Genomic DNA, 21,653 nt, shown 5'->3' on the forward strand with positions numbered 1-21,653 from the left:
TAAAATTGAGATAAAATGCATAGAGGAATATAACTGAAGGGTCGCTAGCATGCCCAGACAAAAGACGATTGGAGAGGAAAGAAGAAATACAAGATAAAGGATAGAGCATCTGAGGAAAGGATAGAAAGAAAGGGAACAGAGGAGCAAAAAGTGACAGAGGAAGAAAAAGAGAGGGGAAGGTTTGGAGGAGGGTAAAGGGGGGGTAACCCGCTTCAATGCTGTGTAAACTTTTTTTCTCCAGCTAATGTGACAAAATGTGATGGTGGCACATTGTCACATCGCAGTCCCAGTTAACACAAAATAAGTATAGAGGAACAAGGTGTGTGCCTAGAAATACATAGAAAAAGAATTATAGTAGTTGTAGCTAGAGAGTCTACTATCACAGAGTGTTGGAGTCAAGAAACAGAACTGGATCAACAGGGAGTAGAAATCCAGAGAACAAGAGAGAGATAGAGGGAAAAAGAAAGAGAGAGGTAGATGAATAAGGGCAGAATGAGAGCTAAGACAGGGAGACAGGGAGAACCTCAAAACTCATGGATAGGAGTTGAAATTTGAGTGGAAGGAGGTTGATAATGATCCTAAGACGCAGAGGATGTGAAAGGTACTTTTTACTTGCATGTGCGTGTAGGTGTATATACATGGATGTATATATTTTTGCGTTGGTGTAGGCAAGACTGTGCGTGTGTACAGTATGCAGAGTTAGAGAGTGAAAGAGTATGAGTTAGCAAAAACACTTTGTGGTCATGAGAGGCATCCCAGCAAGCACTTGACAGATAATGACACAAGGTGGCCAAATTCAATGCTTACCCAAATGAGCACAAAGTTTTTACGAGATTATATAATGCAGGGTTTCCCTTGCCTATATTAATCTAAGGGGACTGATTAAAGTATTTGTTTTGACCACCCAAGATAAGCTGAGTTAGAGAGATACCCTTATTGCTGTCCGGTTGAACACCAAACATCCAAAATACATAATCATGGGAGAAACATCTTTTTACATGCCCAAATGGTTAGGTACCACCTTGTTTTGAGCCAGGGAAAACCCTCTTGTGGAAAATGAAAAAGTAAATATCAAAACTTCAACTTATTTTAAAAAAATTGAATTGAATTCATGAAAATGAATACAGGGAACAGCTATGGATAACTAAAGGTCCATACTTCATGCGTCACTGTATTTTAAACAGGTTTTCAAACCTGTATCTACATCTATTCCAATGTCAAAATGTTTGTTGGGATGCAAAGAAGGTCAAAGAGAGAGAAGGATAGTTGTGCAGATGTAGAAGTAAAAAATGATGAACTAAATGGAAGAGCTGACTGAGAGACAGACAGATAGACAAGACAGGAAAGACAGGGACAAGAGACAAGACACAAGGCAGAACAAAACAGACTCAAGCAGCAAGACAGCAGACAATAAGACAGACAGAGGTAGACGGGCAGACACACAGTGACGGATGGGCACGCAGACATACTGTACAGTACGCAAAGGGGAAGGGGAGGGTTGGGGGTTGTTGGAGAAAGGGAAGGAGGAGGAGGGCATAAGTGGGGGATAGAATAAGGAGACTGTGATTCTAAACCAAAACAAAAGAAAGACCATGGCTCAAAGTGGGTTTGGAGGTCTCACACACTGGGGCTTAAAAGCAAGAATTAACTACACCTTCCCTCCTCCCCACCTTAAACATTGCACCAAAAATGCAAATGTAACTTGGGAAGTCTTAGGGTGTGCAGATGTGAGGTGTGTGTGTGGAGTGGGTGGGGACTGAGGGGGGTAGAATCGGGGTTGGGGGGAGACTGAGAGGGGCGTCAAGGATAGGTAGCATTCCAAAATACACCGTGTCGATCCAAATGGGATTCATATGATCGTTGCATGGGACAGTTTGACTTTTTCCAACAAACTAAGGGCACAAATATCAACTGCACACACTCTGACGGAATTTTTACCTGGACACTGACATGTACTGACCTGAGCACTGAAATGAGCACTAACATGTACATACATTATGATGACATTTAGTCTGTAGGCTTGTTAGTTGTTAAAAGTAAGCTGGCACTTTGTGCCAAATCCAAATTGTGAAGCACATCTACCATTATTGGCTTTTACCAGCCTTTTCATATTCAGCACTAGAAACTGCATTCTGCTTTACACATAAAAAGACTAATAAAACATGAATAGTCAGTTATAGATTGAATCTAATATAGATGGAGACCTTCTACAGCCACTGTTAGGCTTTTGATTTGTCCTCCTCTGAACTACTCCATGAACTACTACATACATCCCCTCTGTCCTGTACGTCACTGTTAATGTCTACCTTGGGCAATACATGACCTGACCTTGAAGGCAAGAAGTTAATCGCTGACCTTTGAGGAAATGCTCTTTTGTAGTACACAAAATCACACACTGTGAGAATGTACCATGAAAAATGGTCAATAGCAGATTTAAATATGCTGTCCTTAAAAACTGCCAAATTACGATACTATAAATTACGATATGGAAAAATGCTTCCATTAGAAGCAAACACGGCTCTTAAAAAAGAAAAAAAAAATCTGTCATGAAACTTACGAAATAATCTGTTCTGCCCTAACTGTAGGAAAAATGGAATTTAACAATGGGTTGCTTGACCTTTTGGTTGAGATATCATGCTTTGTCTCATCATGACAGGTATTATTGCATAGTCATGAAGTCCAAATGGGAGGTATTCCAAAAAACATGTTGAATTGGAAAAAAAAGGCAAAAAAGTCCATCATATGGGGACAGAAAATGTGTATCTGCATTCAAATTTGTAAAAAATGCCTAACTAAACAATAAAAGTGAAAGGGCAGCCCATTCCTCACAAGGACATGCATGGGTGTGGCTATGGCATGAGTGACATGTACAGGTGCGCCCCCATCCACTTGGGCAGACACCAGAGAACCAATACAATCCAAAAATGTCACCCAAGCCCATCCAAGCATGCCATTCATTCCCAAATATAGCATTGTTCCAGACACACACGCACGAAATCAAATGAAAGAAAACAAATCAAACTGAACAAATCCACAAAAAGAACTAAGTCCGAACAGCATAGACAGTACCAGAGTGCAGCTGTGTTCAACAAAGAGGTATGCATCAATACTATTAGATGTTTTTCAGCTATGATTTGTCTCTGCTTGAATTTAGCCTCCGATCCAAAAGAATGAAGAAAACTGAATAGGGCGAACAGGGTCTGTATTTTTAGGGGAAACGTCCAATCAAATTGTGTCTGATGGTGCTCTTCTCTCCCAGGGGCTCAGGTCAGCCAATGGACCGGGAGCTGTAGTGGCTGAGTGAATGAGGTTTCCCCACAGGAAGATGTCTCTGTTCACCTTTGGCTACCTACAGTGCACTGTCGGGGCAACAGTGGAAGTAACATCAGCCACCTGATAAATGGTGGTATCATTAGGCTGTGGCTGTAAGACTGCCTATTTTACCAGCCACTTCATCGGGCAGCCAACCATAATTTAGAAAATATTCTGTTATGAAACCCTAGTTGAATGGTAAAGCAGCGAGAGCAGTCAGTGGAATTCGAAATATACCAATCACTGAGGCATTGTTAGGAACTGCCTTGCTTAAATGCTCCATGGCATTAGGGCACTCTATAATGAGTGGTAGACTATAACTACAATTAGAAAACAAGGGCAATAGAAAGGTGGTGGTGGTGGAGGGGTCTACCTGTCAACAGCATGCACAGTGTCTGACATAAATAAATTTGGTCTTTGGTTACAACAGAAGATCAAGAGCTCAAGGTCAGTTGATACTACAGCATATTACACTATGTCTTGGGAAAGAAAATGATAAATCTTGAAACGCAGTGGACACTTTGGGGAACAATGTAATTGTGTGTCTAAATGTCACTTACATGCAAATGAGTCACTACACTATGATTAGCTAGACACAGGCTTGTAAGAAATGATTGGTCTGATAAGCTCTCAGAAGCTGTGTGTGTGTGTGTGTCTAGCACCCTATGCTATCCTACCCTTTAGATGTTGTGCGAGTGGAACAAAGAAAATAAAGAATCCCAATTGCATGGACAGGCTCCTCATTCACAGAGACCAGGAGCCCAGCCGGCCCATTTGGAATTGAGAAAAAATAAAACGAACATATACCTTTCATTTGGACTACTAACAACAAGTAATCTTGTTTCAAGCCCCAATGTGGAGAGAAAGACAAAAAGCCTTACAGTGGACGAGGTGAAAAGCAGTCGAGAGAGAACGCCAGAGTACTGCACTAACTCTAATAGTGGGTGGTGTTGTGGAGGGATTTGTGCCAAAAAACAGAGGTCAGAAGGTGGACATTATCGGCCATTTTGGTGAGGCAGTTTTTGCTGCCCCAAAATGAAGGGGGAAGCCAAAATAATGTGCAGCCTTTAGTGTCACCTTGAAGCTGAGATTACACCCTCTTGCTGCCTGAGGACACAGGCGCAGTATGGAGATCCTTTAGTCACACTTGCTGGTTGAGGCCTACAACATTTACATATAAGCTGCAGGGGTTGGCCTGTATTAACATACCTTGGCTGCGCCAATGCTAAACAGTCACTATGGGTGGCTCATCAAAATGGAAATTATTACCTAAAGAAACTGACAGGAATCATGGTAGGGGTATCTGATAATAGCAAGCAGTGGATTGAGGAGATTTTCAGAGCATATCACTTTTTTCTATTGTTACAGGTAGATGACAAACAGCCAAATAGTACTGCAAGTATGTCCCCTCGTTGTGATCCCTTCAGTGAATATTATCAGTCGGATTGGAAAAAGGAGTTCACTCATATATGTGCATTAAAATAAGAGGTGATTAACTTGTGTTTTGTATGAAAAGATAAATGCACATCTAATTACAACATGTTTTTTTTGAGGGGGTGGTGATTAACTTCCTTGAGACAAACATCTAATAGAGATGGCAGGATTTTGCTTTGGCCAGTGAGAACATAAGGTGTAATCTAGCTTTCTTTCCCAACGTTACACACAAATGCATAGCAGGACATGCAAGCACATTCAAAACCAGGCAGATATCATTGTAGGAGGGCACACATGCACATGCGTACATAACAGCACAGTCTTTCTGCATCAGTGTTATTCTTAGAAATTAGAATTCGTTGTGAAGACTGAATGTAGACAATGTCAGGTTTTCAATATTCTCGGTTTCTTTGAGTGGGATTGTGCCAAGTTTTGTGGACACTATTATGTGGAGGGCAGCAATGACAGATTATTGAATGTCAGCATTTACAGGCTCAACTGATGTCTTTTAACGGTTGATTGGTGCAAAGAGGTGTTGAAATTGAAACCCTCATTTGTGTCTGGGATAACTACTAGATTAGAAGGGATATATATTAATCAATGATTATATTTGTCTAATGACTTGCCTTAAGGACAAGTGATGTGGCCGGAGCAACGGAAAGAAATGGTGGCCATATGGTAGACCAGGACCCAAGATATATCAACTATATTCAGCATTCAGGGAATTTGTCCTGCTGATATGTGGGGGTTTAGAATGGCTCATATTTACTTTTGGCACGCCAAAAGTCTCAAGAATTACCCACAAATGGGCAAGAGATAATCCCTTGTTCAAAATCTCTTGCTAGCTTGAGCATACTTGTAATGTTAACTGTCAAGGAGTGCTTCAGTAACATACGTTCGGGCTCCGAAGTGGCCAACAGCAATTAGACTTTGATTAAAAGTGAATTTGGTGTAGGGTGCTGCTGGGAAAAACAAACAAACAAAAAAAACCCCATATTTACTACTTTTCAATCTGACTTTGAGACACTTCAGAGTTAGTCTAATTCCTAGGAGATCAGTGCACTTTCACAGGTACACATACAAATGATGTGATATCCCTAACCATGTAAAAATGTACCTTATGTATTCATAAGACTAGTACTTATTACTTTTTACAGGCAAGCTCACTACAGCAAGTGACATGAGATTCAATGTAGATGTGATTCAGTTGAATATGCCTGGGAAAATCTGGTGTGCAAACGGATTCTAACATTTAGGTGGAAAATCTTAAGAGATAATGAAAAGCTGGTACAAAGCTAGTTGGTGCATAAATCATTGAAGGCTGATTGCATTGATTTCCAACTGATTACTGTTGTGGTACTACAGCATAAATGCTTCAAAAAACAAATGACTGTGTTTCTTGTTGTAGTCCAGTTTGACAATCTTGATTACTTTAGTCTCGTCAACCTGAAAATCAATTCTACTCTTTGCGTGTGTGTGTACAAGAAAAGGGAAGGGGCTGTTGAATAATAAATTATAATTTGATTGAGTGTCATGACTGCAAGGGAACACAAACAGCAGTCACTAAACAAAACCAATCACATCTAGCTGCCACCATTTGAAAATAAAAGTATCTTTGAGCACCCGCTAAGCAACAGCAAATGTGATGTCGAAGTCATTATATTGTTATTGATCCACACGGCACTGTAAATGGCATCCCTTAATGGCTGCCTGAAAGCGCCATGGAACTCAATCAGGCCCAATCAGGTCTAATTTTTTCAGTAATGGTTCGCTATAAACAAGATGACAGGAACACTGGCTGTATACACACTTATTATTTCATTCGGCATTTGCATATGCACTCCGAGACTCAAGAAGCAGCATCATTTTTGAAAAAGAAACACAAATCCCACAAACAAATTAACCACAAAAAGACAAACATTTTTAACGGAAAAATAAGTTCAGAAACAGAACTGAAACAAAAGGAAAACGCACAAACACAACACCATAATCACAACACAAAAGGATAAATTAAATAAAGAAAAGCCAAAAAGGGTTGTATCGGGGAAAACACTTTTAGAGAAACCAAGGAAAGAAAAGGAAACAACTGAACAAAACACAGGGAATGCAGAAAGAAAAACACCAACACGGCCAAAGGTATTCTGTACAGGCATGCAAGCGCAGTTACATTCTCCCTTCATGCAACAGGTCCTGTTATTTCCATGTGCTGGGTTTCCATGACAAAACGTGCAAGAAAGCCTTTTGGTGCAGAAGCAATACCAAAGGATGCAAAACGAGAAAAGGCCCCACAATGCAAACATAAAAGTAAATTAACAAAACCCGAGCTAATCGGGTTTGATTTCATCATTTCTTCCTTGGAAATAAAGAAAATTTTTCTTTCATAATCATTTAGCAGTTTGGATTAACTGATTAGTATTTCTTCAAATTAGTAATGAATTGAGCTCTGTAATAGGCAAATACAGCTAAAATTTTTCAACATGTTGATTTTTTTTTAAAATGTGGGTTAAAAAAAGTAAAAAAGAAAAAACACACCAACCTTCTCGAAGCTCTGAGGGATGTAAAGGGGTTGATGCAGAACACAATGACATGAGGAGAAGAGAAAAATAGGGGAAACACAGAGAGAGTAAAAAAAGCCACCTCAAGGTGTTTAGCTGCAGCTACATTTCCCTTTTCTTTAATCCTTTTTCCTCCTTTTCCCTTGTCCCTGCTATCAGTGAAACCCGTCTTGAAAGTACACTTGCCTGCCCCCCCTTAAATAAACTTTGAACCAAAACAATCAGATTCACCCCAGTGGCCGCACTGTCGCCTGGTAAGAAAAAAATAGTGAGGCGCCACTGGAGTCAAATCAAGCGTACCATACTCATAATTCAAAATTTCACAAGCTCCTTATAGCCACAAGGAGAGGCTCCTGTGGTGGCTGTATTTGCTTTTGTTAGAGAAGGAAACCAAATAAAGAGAAAATAAAGAAAAACTAATGAGAGATAGAAAATAAAAAAAGACACAGTTTGGGCTGAAATTAGCAGCTGCAGTTCAAGACAGTTACAGTAAATGTTGTTAGAAACCAATCAGTAGCACTGTCATTATGGTTTCTCTTTGACTTATAGTCTCAATTTTCCATGGTACAATACACCCCAGATAAAATGTAGGATTTTCTTTTCTTTTCTTTTCCCTGGAAATTGATCCCTACTACAGCTGCTAATCTCAAGTGCAATTCGCTTTGTGAACAAAACATAGTCAACATCAAGTATCAGAATTGATTGACAAAAGTTAACTGAAAACAGACAAAGGTCGACACCATCAAGGCATAACAAGTGTGTTACATCGTGTGAAAGTACCTGAATAATTATGACCCTTGTGTACCCTTTTAAAAGCATGCTGATGGAGCCAGTGTTCATGGAGATTGCATGAATTGTTGGAAATGATACCAGGGTATTGCTGCGTGTTTTTTTTTAACCAAAGGAAGGAACTACTAAACATCCCAGTGCTGTGTCAACAAAGTGTTCCCATTATTGTTATTTAATGATTCCTATAGAGCTCTTGACCATAATTTGCCATAAACCTTTTAATTTCACTATGCTGTACATGATGAGCAAGGTTGATAGCTACTTGACAGCAAGTGCCACTGCATCACAGTGGAGACGGCATGAGCCTCCGGGATGAATGCTGACAAGAGGAGAAACTAATCTTGACGAACCATTTTCTACCTTCTGCTCCACACAGTTGGATTTTTCTTTCCTATGCAGCTACTTCACAGGGTATGATAATAGCAATAATAATGAAAAAGCAGCTCCCTGACCCATTTTATAATGTCAGAGTAGTGAATTATTTATTGGGAACAAAGTTATTTGGTACACAGCAGAGGGAACAAACTGAGTAGATACCGAGGCATCTTTATTTAATATGCACAATATAAATAATACATGTCGAAAATGCATCTGCTTCAATTTATTAAAGCTCCCTCAACAGGGAGTCATTGTCATTTAGCATTAGTGGTAGAGGGTAGGCTTTTGTCCTCATTGCCTGTTTCCTATGAAACTCAACGTTCCCTGTGACTGATTGTTTTTCATATCTTCACTTTGCTGGAGCATGCCAGCCAAAATTACTACTGACTGTAAAAGGCTTTAAAGATAATACCCTAAAGCAGAAACAGGGGAATACTATGGATTTATGCTCCAGAACACCATGAAGAAAACGTAGAGGGAGTATACCATTTATAATCTATGCGATAGAGCAATTTTTATATAATACGCAGCTGTTAACAATCTTTTCTATTAGTTCAGCAATGAAATCCTTTTCCCCCAAAATCTGGAGAGGGCTAAGGGTTGAGATTTTGATTGGTGGTCACTAATTCCTCGCCACACAATCAAAATCAAGACTTACCGTCATGCTCCTGTACCTGGAAAAAAACAAACTAATCAAAAAGAAGTTCTTCCCGACTCATTTGGGCTTCCATAACTTTGATGGAGGGGGAAACATTTGATCGAGCACACAATTACAGGTAAAAGGCGTCTCACAACCGATAAAGTAAAGACATACGGCTTGTTGTGCTACACATTTCCTTCCGAGTGAGTAGGGGAGGGCATTGAAAGACACAAAATGGAGCATAACATCATAACAGAGAAGAACATTAGTTGGTCAATTATAGTTTTACAGTTGGAAGTTTCAGTGCATATGAAATTACATTTATGGGCAGGAAATACTATCAATGCTAAAAGATTTATATAACTCGGGTAATACTATTTTGCAAAATACATTTTGTGCAAATACAGCTGGACTAGAATGGAAGCAATTATCATTTGTTAAGCTCAACAGTAATGCCACTTAAAGCTGAGCTGTACTGTGCAGAAATTTTCGTTAGTATGGGTGGATGTTTTTTGTTGTTTTTTTTGCCCTGGCTCTGGGGCTGGATTGCTCCCTACCTCGCACATAAAGGTTAGCAGGGGACGAGTAGCGCACGCCTTCCACATTAGACGCCACGCACTCGTACTTCCCCTGGTCTGTCTCCTCGCTGTTCTCGATCTGCAAGGCACCTGGGAAATGACAATATTCAACAAAGACAAGTAGGGAGGGGGAAGAGACAAAGAGAAAGAAAGAAAGCAGGGAGGAAATGATTAGTCGATCTGTCAGTGACAGTGCATGAAGGAGTCAGACAATCTTCTTAATGGAGGGTATCTTGAATTTCTCAGGACCATTTCACCAAGAACTGTTTCTCTCTGTAATGCTAATGCATATTGCCATGACAAACTGGGTTCCTCTCCAGCCTCAGCCATCCGCAGATAAAAAGAGAAGTAATTAAATAAATAAAAGTGTGGACTGAATCAGTCACACTAAATCTGCAGCGATGTTGGTGTATAGAACTGTATGTAAGATGTGAGATCTCTTTAAAAAAAAATGCGGTAAGTGTGATGAAAGGTAATGGAGAAGGTTGTTGAGATGGTTCTGAGTGAGATTAACACATCGTACTTTGCATAGCACTCTCCAAGGGAGAGTTTGTGTGTGTTGAAGGAAGAGGGGTCATGGGAAAATATCCAGACATATAGTTCACGTCCAAATGAACAACACTGGCATGGTGCATAATGCAGCAGCCAGGCCACTCCACAGTTCCGCAGCTCAAAGAATTACAAACTGTGATAACTACTCATCTGTATAAAGAAACATACCTTAAATCTTGTAAACACATAGGGGAAAAATAAACTACTGTATATCCATATTAACTGATATCCTGATTACCGTAGTAATTGGGTTATTTAATTAATCTGTATTCCCTTTCATGTATTATTCTTGTATTTCTTTTAATACTGGTCTCCACTGTGTTACAATTTGATGAAACTCTCCATTTCTTCCAGATTCATTTCATTTTTCTCTGTTATCTTCATTTTATTTGCTCATTGTCATATTTTCAGATATAATGTTTTATATGATCCCCTTAGGGCATATATGTTTCAAACAGACTGTATTTCTTATCTCTTTTCAGATTGTATCGCTTGAATGTGCAAATAAACTCCACCTAAATGCTTGGTAGCAACAGTGGAGAAGGGGTGTGGGGGACAGAGGAGGGGGGGGGGGGGGTGAAACAACGGGCGTCAGATCATTCCTCGTTAGAGCGCTGTTGACGGCACTTCCTGATGATATCATTAGGGCTTCTGGCTGGCTCAGCAGACAGATTGCAGCCCAGGCCTCCCTGACAAACACAGCACCATCGCTCGTTAGCGTTTAGCCAGGAAGGATCAATACGCCAGCCGCTGCCCAGGATGCTTTGTAATATACCATAACGTACTCCATCACATCAGCAAGCAGAGTGAACACAATGTTGTACAAGGCTACTATTCTGGAACATTGGTCTAATAACGCTTTTCAGCTGTACCACCAATGAGACCATCGATCCTGCTTAATTATAAAGATTAGTCATGCTTCTACCTTGGCCACGGTCTAACACTCTAAGAGTATTTTACACATTGGATTCAGTACTAAGATATCTATTGTAAAAAAAACCAAACCAAAACAAAACAAAACAGAAAAAAAACAGACCTGAAGGCACAATGATCCATACTCTTTATTTTTTCTGTCTCTTTATTTCCCTCTATAGCTTAGATCATCCTCATCCCCCAGAGGGAGCTGTTTCTGGCACCAAGCTCATGATCCAAATGAAAACGTCTACCTGCAGAGTGCAGGTGGTGGAGTCTTCACTCTGCGTTTATGCAGAGACCTGATTTGGATCTGTTTGATGTGCGCTTGGAACAGCAAATGCCAGCCCGGTGGCAGGTGGGTTGGATTGTGCTCAGAAGCCTAGCGCCTCAACACCAGGGAGACCACAAAGTAAGGACTGTGTGAAGTTCAACGCCAGGTGGACGGTTCCAGAAAACTCTGCCAGGGGCTTGTCAACGTTAGTCCCTGTGCTGAATTATAAAATCTTTGGAAGACTGAAGTTAATACAGTTTTTTTCTCCAATACCTCATAAAGTATAATGCTGAAGGACTTGTGGTGAGCTAAAGCCCCTTTTTGTTTATTGTTACCAAACAGTTAAATCACAAGAAATGATCTACATTTTAATTTTATGTTGTACGTGTGCCAACTGCTGATACAAATGTCTGTATCTAAAAATAATATTCATAAATGTCATCTGAAGGTCAACAAAACACAACCACCGAAATGAGGACGGGTGACAGATAATGAGCCAAACAAAATTAATTGAAAGCCAATTAAAACCAACATTGAATGCGGTGAATTGTACCTCCTGGCGAAAGAGAGAGAGCAAGAAGGAGGGAAAAATAGAGGAGTCTTTGAAGGGATAGAGGGAGTTTCATCTGTTCCTCGCCATCTTTGGTGGAGGCTCCTTGCTAGGTGCTATTATCTATTGTTTCCAAACCCCTACTGGCTTCATTACATATTCTAGTTATTATTTCAAAGTAGAGCTGTGAAGAACACATAAAGACTCCTTCCAGTGGTGGAACACAGAGAGGGGGAGAACAAGCAAAGCAGGAAAAAAGCAAGGAAGAAAAAGGCAGGGAGGAGAAGCAAGAGCAACAGATAGGAGGGCGAGACAAAGGAAGCAAGAGACAACAAATATAGAGGAACAATGAGAGAAGAAGAGCTGGTGAGACACTTCTACTATTCGTATATCTTATTCTTACTTTTTCTGTCTTTAACTTGTCTATTATTATTCTGTCTCAAAATTGAAGGAAAGAAAATAATAAAACAATATGTCTGACTTTTAGCAAGCACAAACATTCTTCTCGTGAAAATCTGGGTGATTTAGGATTTATTTTAAACTGAATTCAAATTGGAAAATGAATTACCACACAAACAAAAAAATAATGAATTTAATTGTACCCACTAAACAAATGTTTGATGGAGGAATCCAGAGAAGAGTAACAGAGATAGTAAGGGAGAGGAAGAGCATAAGAAAAATAACAAGTTGTTCTATTTTGAACTGCTATATGCTCCTCTTGCTGTCAGGTTCACACATAGTAGTAATGCAATATCCCGCTGGTGTTATATATATGTTGTGCCACACTGTCTGCTTTTCCTTTGAGTTGCATATCTGCTCTGTTTGTCATTTCCACTATCCTATCTCCAGCCCGTCCTCACAAGAAAAACGACAGTATAGGTCTAAAATTCAGGCATTACGTTTATGTCATCTAGCGGCCGTAGTAATTATGACCCGGGGAAGTAATGCATTTCAGATGACATCAATATAAAGGTGACTTGATAAGATGATTTTGCCTTGTTACGAGGCAGGTTGGGTAGATAGCTAGATAGATAGTGGAATTTGCTGCAGAAGACTACCGTTCACTTCCTGCCCCCAACCCTGATTTTTTTTAAAAACCAAATGCCGTGGTGTTTACTTTTGCCATGACAACAAAGGTTCAAGTGATCATTTTAACCCAAGCCATGATCTTTCCCAACCCTAACCAAGTGGTTTTTGTGCCTAAACCTAACCAGACCTTAACCACAGTGTTGTCACACCATAAATACATAAATATTTTTTAACAGTGAATTGTAATGGTTTTGGAAAGCCAGAGTGCATTACTATGGCTGCTAGATGGCACAAACATAACTATAGATTGTTTTGCCAGCCTGAATTTTAGACCTATACTGTCATTTTTTATGCCTATCTCATATGTTTTCCTCTAGTCTCTGCTTTGTAAACAACAAAAAAGTTAAACAAATTCATCCTATTAATGTAATAATGATCTTTCTAACCATATAATTTGATAAAATTTCCTTCTTTCTTGGTTATCAGGCAGTCCATTTAAAGACTAATATTGCATTTAACAACAACAGACCTCTAAGGGCTTCTAACATACTCAAATCAAAACAAACTGAATTTTCAGCAGCAGCCTGCACATGCATGTGCATGTGAACACACAAAACAAACTCCACTCTCTGAAAAACCTTGTCACGAGCATGTGTCTCTTTCCTACCATTTCCTTTTGTCTTTTTTAAAAAAATGATGGCTCTCTCTGTGTTTTGCATAATTGCGTTCTGTCTACCCTGCCAGCCTGTGGCTTACCAGAGCGCAAGTGACCATTGGCATTTTTTTAATAAGGAAAAGAGGAAACACAAGGGATGAAATAAATGCTAAAAATTATCTTTCACAAGCACAATAAAAACCATGCACCCAGTCTGTTCACACAATGGGCCTTTACTGATAAAAGACTTGCCTAGCGACAAACAGCAATTTACCGTGTCGCTCACAAAATGGCCATACTGTGCTCATGAAGTGAGTCCTCCATGGGGCCTAGTGGCATGTCTTCCCTTTCTCCAGCTGTGAAGTTTTATCACAAACACAGTTGCAGTAACTTCTAAAGACCAGTCTGTTTTGCTTGATTTCATTAGGAAACATGAAAAGATAACTATTCTGCTTGCCAAGAGATGGCACGATGAATAATAAGCATGGTTAGTTATACTGTACTTGATATGATATTAGCTCAATCACACTGTGCTGATATGGCATGACACATTTTACCTTTAATTCTAATCCAAAGTGACCTAAAATTGGACTACTATTTTACTTATTACTTTATCTTGTTCAAGGACACTGAAAGAGGACATATGTTGAAGGACATGTGAGTGTTTGTGGGAATAAACACCAAAGACCTGAGAATGTCCTGGGACATAGCAGTCTCTCAATCCACTTATAGGCCACACTGACCATCAGTAAACCACAGGAAGTACCGCCCCAGATGAGCAATAATTCATGTTTTTTCTGGGTCAGAAGAGGGCAGACTGGTTCAGTCCTTTCTTTCTGTCTTATTCCATGATGTATGCTGCACCATTAGGGTCCAGGTGAAGAAACAGTAGCTACAATTCAGGCCAATAAAGTCCCTGATAATAATGACATCACTTCCATGTGGACCAATTAGTCTCCATCTCAGTCAAAGTGACCCTTCCTGCCCACCAGCACTCACAACCTCCAATCTCCACTGCTACCCACTCCTTGCTGTTTGCTCACTACCTTCATCCATTTGATAAAGAAGGCTGTAATGGGCAGTGGGTCTGGGACATTTGTCCCAGCTGTGACAGCTGCCCTGGTTAACAGTGCTGCATGCTGCAGGCTGATCTGATGAGGAGCGTTGAGGTGCCAAAGTGTGATAACAAAGAAGACTGCCTGGGCAGAGTTCAACAAATACATGTTTTTGAAGGCCAATTTAGATTATGGAACAGACAGTGTTGCTGTGAAGCCATTTAGAGTGGCTACTTTGTGGCCAATATATCTAAGTTTCATCAATTTCTAGCCAGAATTTTGCAAGGATTTAGACTGCTCTTGAAGGCAGGGCTACCTACATATCTATCCAATAGTAGGGGAAACAGTTATTTTACTGGATTTAAACTAAAAAATTCCCTTTAGGGCTTTTAATTTCCTTTCAGCAACGTTACAGCAGCAGGAAATGTCATATCAGACAATATCTCATTTTTAATAAAACACCAACATTGACAAACCCATATATATAACCAGTTTTAGAGGGAGAATAAAGAATGGGAAAAATCAGAAACTAAGATATAGAAAAAAAAATGAAAAAGGCAGTAAGGTATGGAAAGATTCTCACTGATGAGAGGTGCAGAGCAAGAAAAAAAAACAAAATAATCAGAGAGAGGTGTGAGGAAGAGTTGAAGAGACACACAAGCACAGAAAAACAGGAGGACTGATGAGGGGACAGAGGGGAAAAAGAAGCGAGGAGGGGCCGGCATGGATGATTAATTTCAGAAAGTGCCTGAAGCCGTGGTCTGCCCACCCCTGTCGCTGTTTTGTAGCAGCTTTGCCATGTGTACCCCCCCAGTCCCACTTGTGTAATTCAATTAGTGTGCTCCAGCGGGCCTTGATTGATTTCTTTAGGCGATCAACAAAATGGCTGGCCAAGTCTCACTCTTTCTTTCCCTCCCTCTTGCTCCTACCACAGGCCAGTCAGGCCTGCCTGTGGCACGCTGTTCTTTTCACCATTTTATCTCTCTGTTTCAGTTCATGCCTCTTATTAGTCCCTCATTTCTCATCTTCTCTCCTGTCATTTCCACTCTATCCCCTCATCCAAACACAGCTCACTAAAACTCTCCTACAGTGTAATCAAAACCCACCTACTACCATACTCACAAATGCACACAATACACACAAATGATAACCTGTCAAGTACATGAATTCAACTCACTGAGATTTGGAATAAGTATTAATTAGCTTTAGTAAAAATATTTTGATCCTGTATCATAAAACGCCACAATTGCATAATTTGAGATACACTTTAAAAGTTAAACACCATGTTTGTATATTCATACATCATATATAAATACTATAAACCAAGTAGAATTACACTTCCCTGGTTGGCACATTTCAAAGTTTTGCAGCAGTTTGTTAAAAAAACATGGGTTTTCCACACAAACGTCCACCACAACTCTGCTATTTTTGTTGATAGTTGAATATGGAGGGTGACAACAGGTGGAAAGTTACAGATTTCAGTTTTGATCCTGCAGCTTTAAGAATCACACAAAAGAGAAGATAGCCCATTTGACCACACGGCAGCTAAGTCAGGACCTGCCGTTCTCTCTCCTTCTGTCTGTATCCTGGCTGTCACTCGGGCACGCTCTGCCACCACCCCAAGGTCATTATACTGTGATCGCACCAGCATGGGGCCCCACGTGTGATGCCATTGTTGTCAGCGCCCATCTGGTGGCTTGTAACGCTCCCATGAAATCAGTAATGACGCAGGTAGGGAGTCCAACTACCTTCCTACCTATTGCTTACCTCTTGGCCAGCACCTGTGCAGCTTTGTATGGCAGTAAAATTTATGCACATTTTACATTTTGGGAATTGGCTTACACAAAGTGACGTACAATGACTTAGCAGAAGGACGAGCAGTGTCTTTCCTAAAAACCAAATCAAATTTTCTGGCCTAGGAAGGACAGGCTTAAAGTAGATGGAAGGACAAAATGGAGAGATTTTGTGGACATGTGGACATTTAGCCTGTTGATGTGTTTTCATCTTTGCAAACAGACCATTTTTGTCCTTCTAACTGCATGTTTACATTCTGTGCTCTCCAGTCATGGCAGACAGTGCAAAATGTTCAAAAGTGTGGGCACTTCACTAAATTTAATGAAAATGTAGCTAGTTACATGTAAAGGGGGTAACACCAGCAACCTCATGAAACACTTACAAATACAACATTCTATAAATCTGAAGCAGTGCATTGTGTTTGACTGCTTTAACAAAGCAGCTGCTGCGCCTACGTCCTCAGTGCAGCCTCCCAGCTCCGTTGTCTCAACCTCGTCAAGTCAAAGTAAAACTTGTTATTGTTATAGAAATAAGTGGTGTGGTGCGGTTATTATCTCAGGACACAGTTAGTATCGGTTTTAAGCACTTCTAATTTATGTTCCTGAATAATTACATAGATGTCAGTCAAGCAGCAGCCACAGCTTCGTCCCTTATTATGTATACGGGAAACATTTTAACTTCTTATTTCTGCAAAAAAGTGATAATAAAATAACTGTTGAATCTTTTCACATCTTTTCATGTCATGTGTTTATTTTTTGCATCAAATGGAGAGTAGTATCAATAAGATCCTAACGATACCCATCTCTATTAGAGATTCCTGTTACGTATGGCTTGTACTGTATGTAATGGCTGAGGATGGAGGACCTTAATCTTACAGTTGGAACTCTATTGTCAAAATGTAGCTGTTCCAAACTGTTGTAAAACCAAAAGCATTTATCCCATCCCCTTGAATACAGGGGACATACAGTACATGGCAAACTGAGATATTCACTTACCTGCTCAGCCTGTGAAATAAAAGCATTGTGCAACAAAACACTGAATCACAACAATGAATCAACTGGGGGAGAATGCTTCAGCGGCAAAGCCTGGTGGATAATTACAAGTGAAAGTTAAATTGTCCAGGGAAATGAATAAATGAGGGGAAAGAAATAATTATTTGAATAAAGCTTTCGTGTAATTCATGGAGTCACACTGCTTTAACTCCCTTTTTTCCGCCTTGATATCCTCACGATCATCCTCTGACATTAGAAAAGCTGTTTTTGGTATGTTCAAAGGGTGTAACTCCTGCCGTTTTTGACAGGGTGGCCATTTCACTCAGCAGCCTCCTTAATTTTGTCTTTGAAAGGTGCTCTGTCGTAGAGTAACAGGAAGGGAGGGAAGTAAATCAAATGTAATTTATGCTTCCTCATCAACATACCATGAGTATCTCTAGCCTCTAGTGGTGAACAGAAGGATGAGGAGGATATCAAAGCAGAGAAGGAGAGGGAAGAAAGGGGGTTGCTATGATTGTGTTTACAGTATTCATTAGCCTGGCCTTATCAACAAATAAGACCATCACCCCCCACCCTCCCCTCTCAATTACCCATCACCAATCACCAGCCCCATGTCCATGTCCAAACAATTTAAATGTCAGAGGTACAAAGCAAACAAACCGCCTTGTAATAACTCTCCCCATCCCTCCCCTCGGTTCCACCCTTCCTAGTCCTGTACCATAACCAGCTGGCAACACAATTAGAATTGCTAGGTAGTTTCCTGACACTGATGATGTGGAGGAGGTAGGAAGACACAAACACAGAACGCCCACAGAGGTGGAGGAGCTGCACATCAATGACGCCATGGGACATGGGAGTTTGAAACACATGATCAGGCTAACAAACAGTATGTACGGAGCACACAGAACACAAACACAGATGACATATAAATATTAGTGAAGAGAAAAGGTTTGTAATTTCTTAAAAAGGAAAAGATCCTGGATATTCATCTTATTTAGTCAGCTGGGTGGAGGAACGAGTGGTTATGTCTGGTTATGTGTCAGTTTAAGTTTGTTTTTTTTAAAAATCTTTTTTAATTGTGATGGTTAAACATCTTACCTCGAATCGGGGTACCCTCTGGAGGAGACACAAAAATGAAGACACAACATCAGTTTAGTTAAAGGTTAATGTTAGTAATAGTTAGGAAGAGTTATTTGGGTTGGAAGGTGGATAACTGGAACTAAATTATAAAACCATTAGGTAATCTCTTATAGGGCTTTAAGAGATGGGGCTTTTTTCATATAGGAAAAAACAATACCTCACATTGCTGGTATCACAAAGGAATAGGGAGCTTTATATGGCTGGCACAGTCCATCTTCTTATTGTTTTTTTTTCTTTTTTCTCCTTCCTTGCCTTAGACATATTAAGAGAGGATACAATGCTTCATCGGCAGAGCTTAAGAAGCTTGAGGTCTTGGCATGTGTTTTATCATGGCTGCAACTCTGGGTGATAAGGAAGAGATAGAGAGATTTGACCTCAAGTTGACATGGATTGCTCCAGTGGCATAAGCCTTTTCCCAGCCAATTGACCTTGAATTAGAGGTCAGTAAAGCAGTTAGGGTTGCTACCATTCTATACCGGGTATCTACATTATAAACTTGCTGGGGGGTGAATGGAGTCTCCACTGAACTAGAATTTCAGACTGTACCTTCAGGCAACTGCAAGTTAAATCACACAGATTGAAGTTCTTATTTACACTACAAGTCATAAACCTGCTTAACTGTGGCAGATAGACTCTTCACCCCAAGCTTCATCCCTCCTCCTCGGTCATTCAATCTCCTAGCTCTTTCCAATGTTTCATTTCACTGTAAGTTGTGTATTTCCTTATTCTTTGTTTATTGTGGGTCTGTATTGTGTTACATGCCTGACTGCAAGCCAAATGTCCCATTAGGAACAATAAAATACTGAGCTTATCCAGTCAGTCGCTGGTGGGCTTTTTAAAATGTAGCCCGAATTGTTGCTGCAATGTAAAACGTATCCCTTGTAGGCAGAGCTTTGGTATGGGTAGGGGAGCCAGCTTAACTCCAACCCCCTCTCTGCCAAGCATTAAACTGTCCTTCCGCTCTTGGCTTTTTGTCTCCGACATTGTTTTCTAACTTTTTCTTGACTCCTTTTTCTTTTTCTTATTTAATCTGTTCCTTCATTCTTCTCTTTCTTTAACTCTATGTCTGATGTCCTGTGTGTATTTCAGTCTTTTCTCTCAGTTCCACTCTCTTCCCTTTCTGTAAGTGTCTCCCTGTCTAAATCTAAGGATGACTCATTACAACAACGTGCCCTTAACCATCCCTTGACAGTGCCAGCAGGGTGGTGCTAGCCCAGAGGAGGTGCCACCTACAATTGAAGGCTTGCAGACACAAAGCTGAGGGTCAAGGGTACCTACTGACCATTTTGCTTAACACTACAGCCCTATACCCTGTGTTTGTGTGTATGCATTTGTGCATGTTGCATAGAACAAGATATGCCAAACCTCCTATCAACTAGCTGAACGAATAAAGCAACAATACTTCTAACGGTCAAAAAATAAAATAAAATCAAGAAACATGGTGTTTAAAATGTAAAGTGATACTGGCAATTTCTGTATCATATACAGTACATTAAGGGGTGTGGGTGGCTAGGTACACGGAAGAAATCTTCAATACCTTCTGGTCAGATTGCTGTTGCAGCTCTGCATACAGAGGCATCCTTTGTGATACCAGCAGGTAGGAGGCAATCACTGAGTTTGAAGTTCTGCCTGGTTTGCAATGCACCTAGGTGGATTAATTTTCTTGCTTTAGAGTTGCTGTGCACTATGTTACTGCACTGTGCTTTTGCATAAATCTTAAAAATATGTCAATGAATATGTTCATACTCTGAAAGGGTGCATTTGTTACTGTTAACCATAATGTAATTTAAAATGATTACATTTATAATTAGATTTATTGCTACAAATATCCACAGTGTCTGATAAAAGTAAAAATGTCTTTCAGAGTCAGATCAGATCATTTCTAAGAAACATTTTAGATATATAAAATGTCCTTTATTTTTGACTATTTGCAGTATTTTTGTATTCTATAAATCCACCCAAAAGGATTGTCATTATTTAGTATCCATAAACAGTGCACTATATGCATAGCTTTGCCACGGTGATAGTTTAGAATAATTGAAAAACCAGACAAAACAACAGTGACATTTTAATCATTTCTGCAACCATTTTAGAGATCACATAATCATGGGTAATCACAAGACAAAGGACAATAGGGCTCTGGGAAGGTTACATTGTTACGGAGTTAGAGTTTGATTAGAGGCTGCAGGAAGCTGTTGGTTTAATTTGCTTTAGCTGATATGAAATTTTAGTTGGGAGTTAAGGGGTTATTCGTTAAAGGTTGGGTGAGGTGAAGGTCAAAGTTAGGTTGAGGTTAGGATAAGGTTAAGGTTAATAAAGCAGGTTTGTAACGGGGAAGGCCATCACCTGTGGACCTTAATAAAAACTTGTGACAAAAGAGGGACTGCAAAAGAGGGGAGATTAATAAGAAGGGTGAGGGATTAATAGATAGAGGTGGTTCAGTTCAAAGGCATTGGTTCTCAAAGAAAAATCTACAAAAAAAATGAGAAGGAAAAGAGGGGTCTAGGTCATTGGAACTTATGATTTCTTAATAATAAAAAATAAAACCTAACCAAGGATCTGACCAGGCAGCTGAGTCTGCAGTAGCCAGCCAGTATTCAATTACTGTACAATAGCAAATCCACCTGTATTATGGGCACACAACCTAATGGCCATAAGCTCTACTTCTAAGCTTTGGTCAGCCAGGGGTTGATCAGCTTATAGTGACAATGACCTAAATATACCTCAACAGGCCACTGACCTCCTCGCATTATTAAATGCGACATTATTTGCTCCACAGACCACCCCAGCTGTTTTGTTAAACAACCCTCTGAATATATTAAAAAATATTATTGAAGGATGTCGTCTGGCCAGAGGCAATCTGGCCAGAGATGTTGCCCATCTGCGTGTGAGGCGGATGAGGTTGCGTGATTGGCTGAGTGTCAAAGTCTGACCACCCTCCAGAGTGAGTCTGGCTGACCTTCTCATCCTGGTGGTGTCGCAGCAGGTCTCAGAGCAAACCTGGCTGTTGTTGC

The 21,653-nt window shown here is 40.1% G+C and overlaps 1 protein-coding gene across 3 annotated transcripts in view; it reads right to left on the bottom strand.

Moving 5' to 3' along the window:
- Window positions 1-21,653, bottom strand: part of ptprsa (protein tyrosine phosphatase receptor type Sa) — a 250,644-nt gene that overhangs the window by 70,296 nt on the left and 158,695 nt on the right. For all 3 annotated transcript variants that reach the window (XM_042417834.1, XM_042417835.1, XM_042417833.1), the window contains one exon: window positions 9,666-9,776. In XM_042417834.1, coding sequence (XP_042273768.1) covers window positions 9,666-9,776 — 111 coding nt within the window. The remainder of the gene's footprint in view (window positions 1-9,665; window positions 9,777-21,653) is intronic.

The sequence above is a fragment of the Thunnus maccoyii genome, chromosome 7 (genome assembly GCF_910596095.1).
Source record: "Thunnus maccoyii chromosome 7, fThuMac1.1, whole genome shotgun sequence".
NCBI lineage: Eukaryota > Metazoa > Chordata > Actinopteri > Scombriformes > Scombridae > Thunnus > Thunnus maccoyii.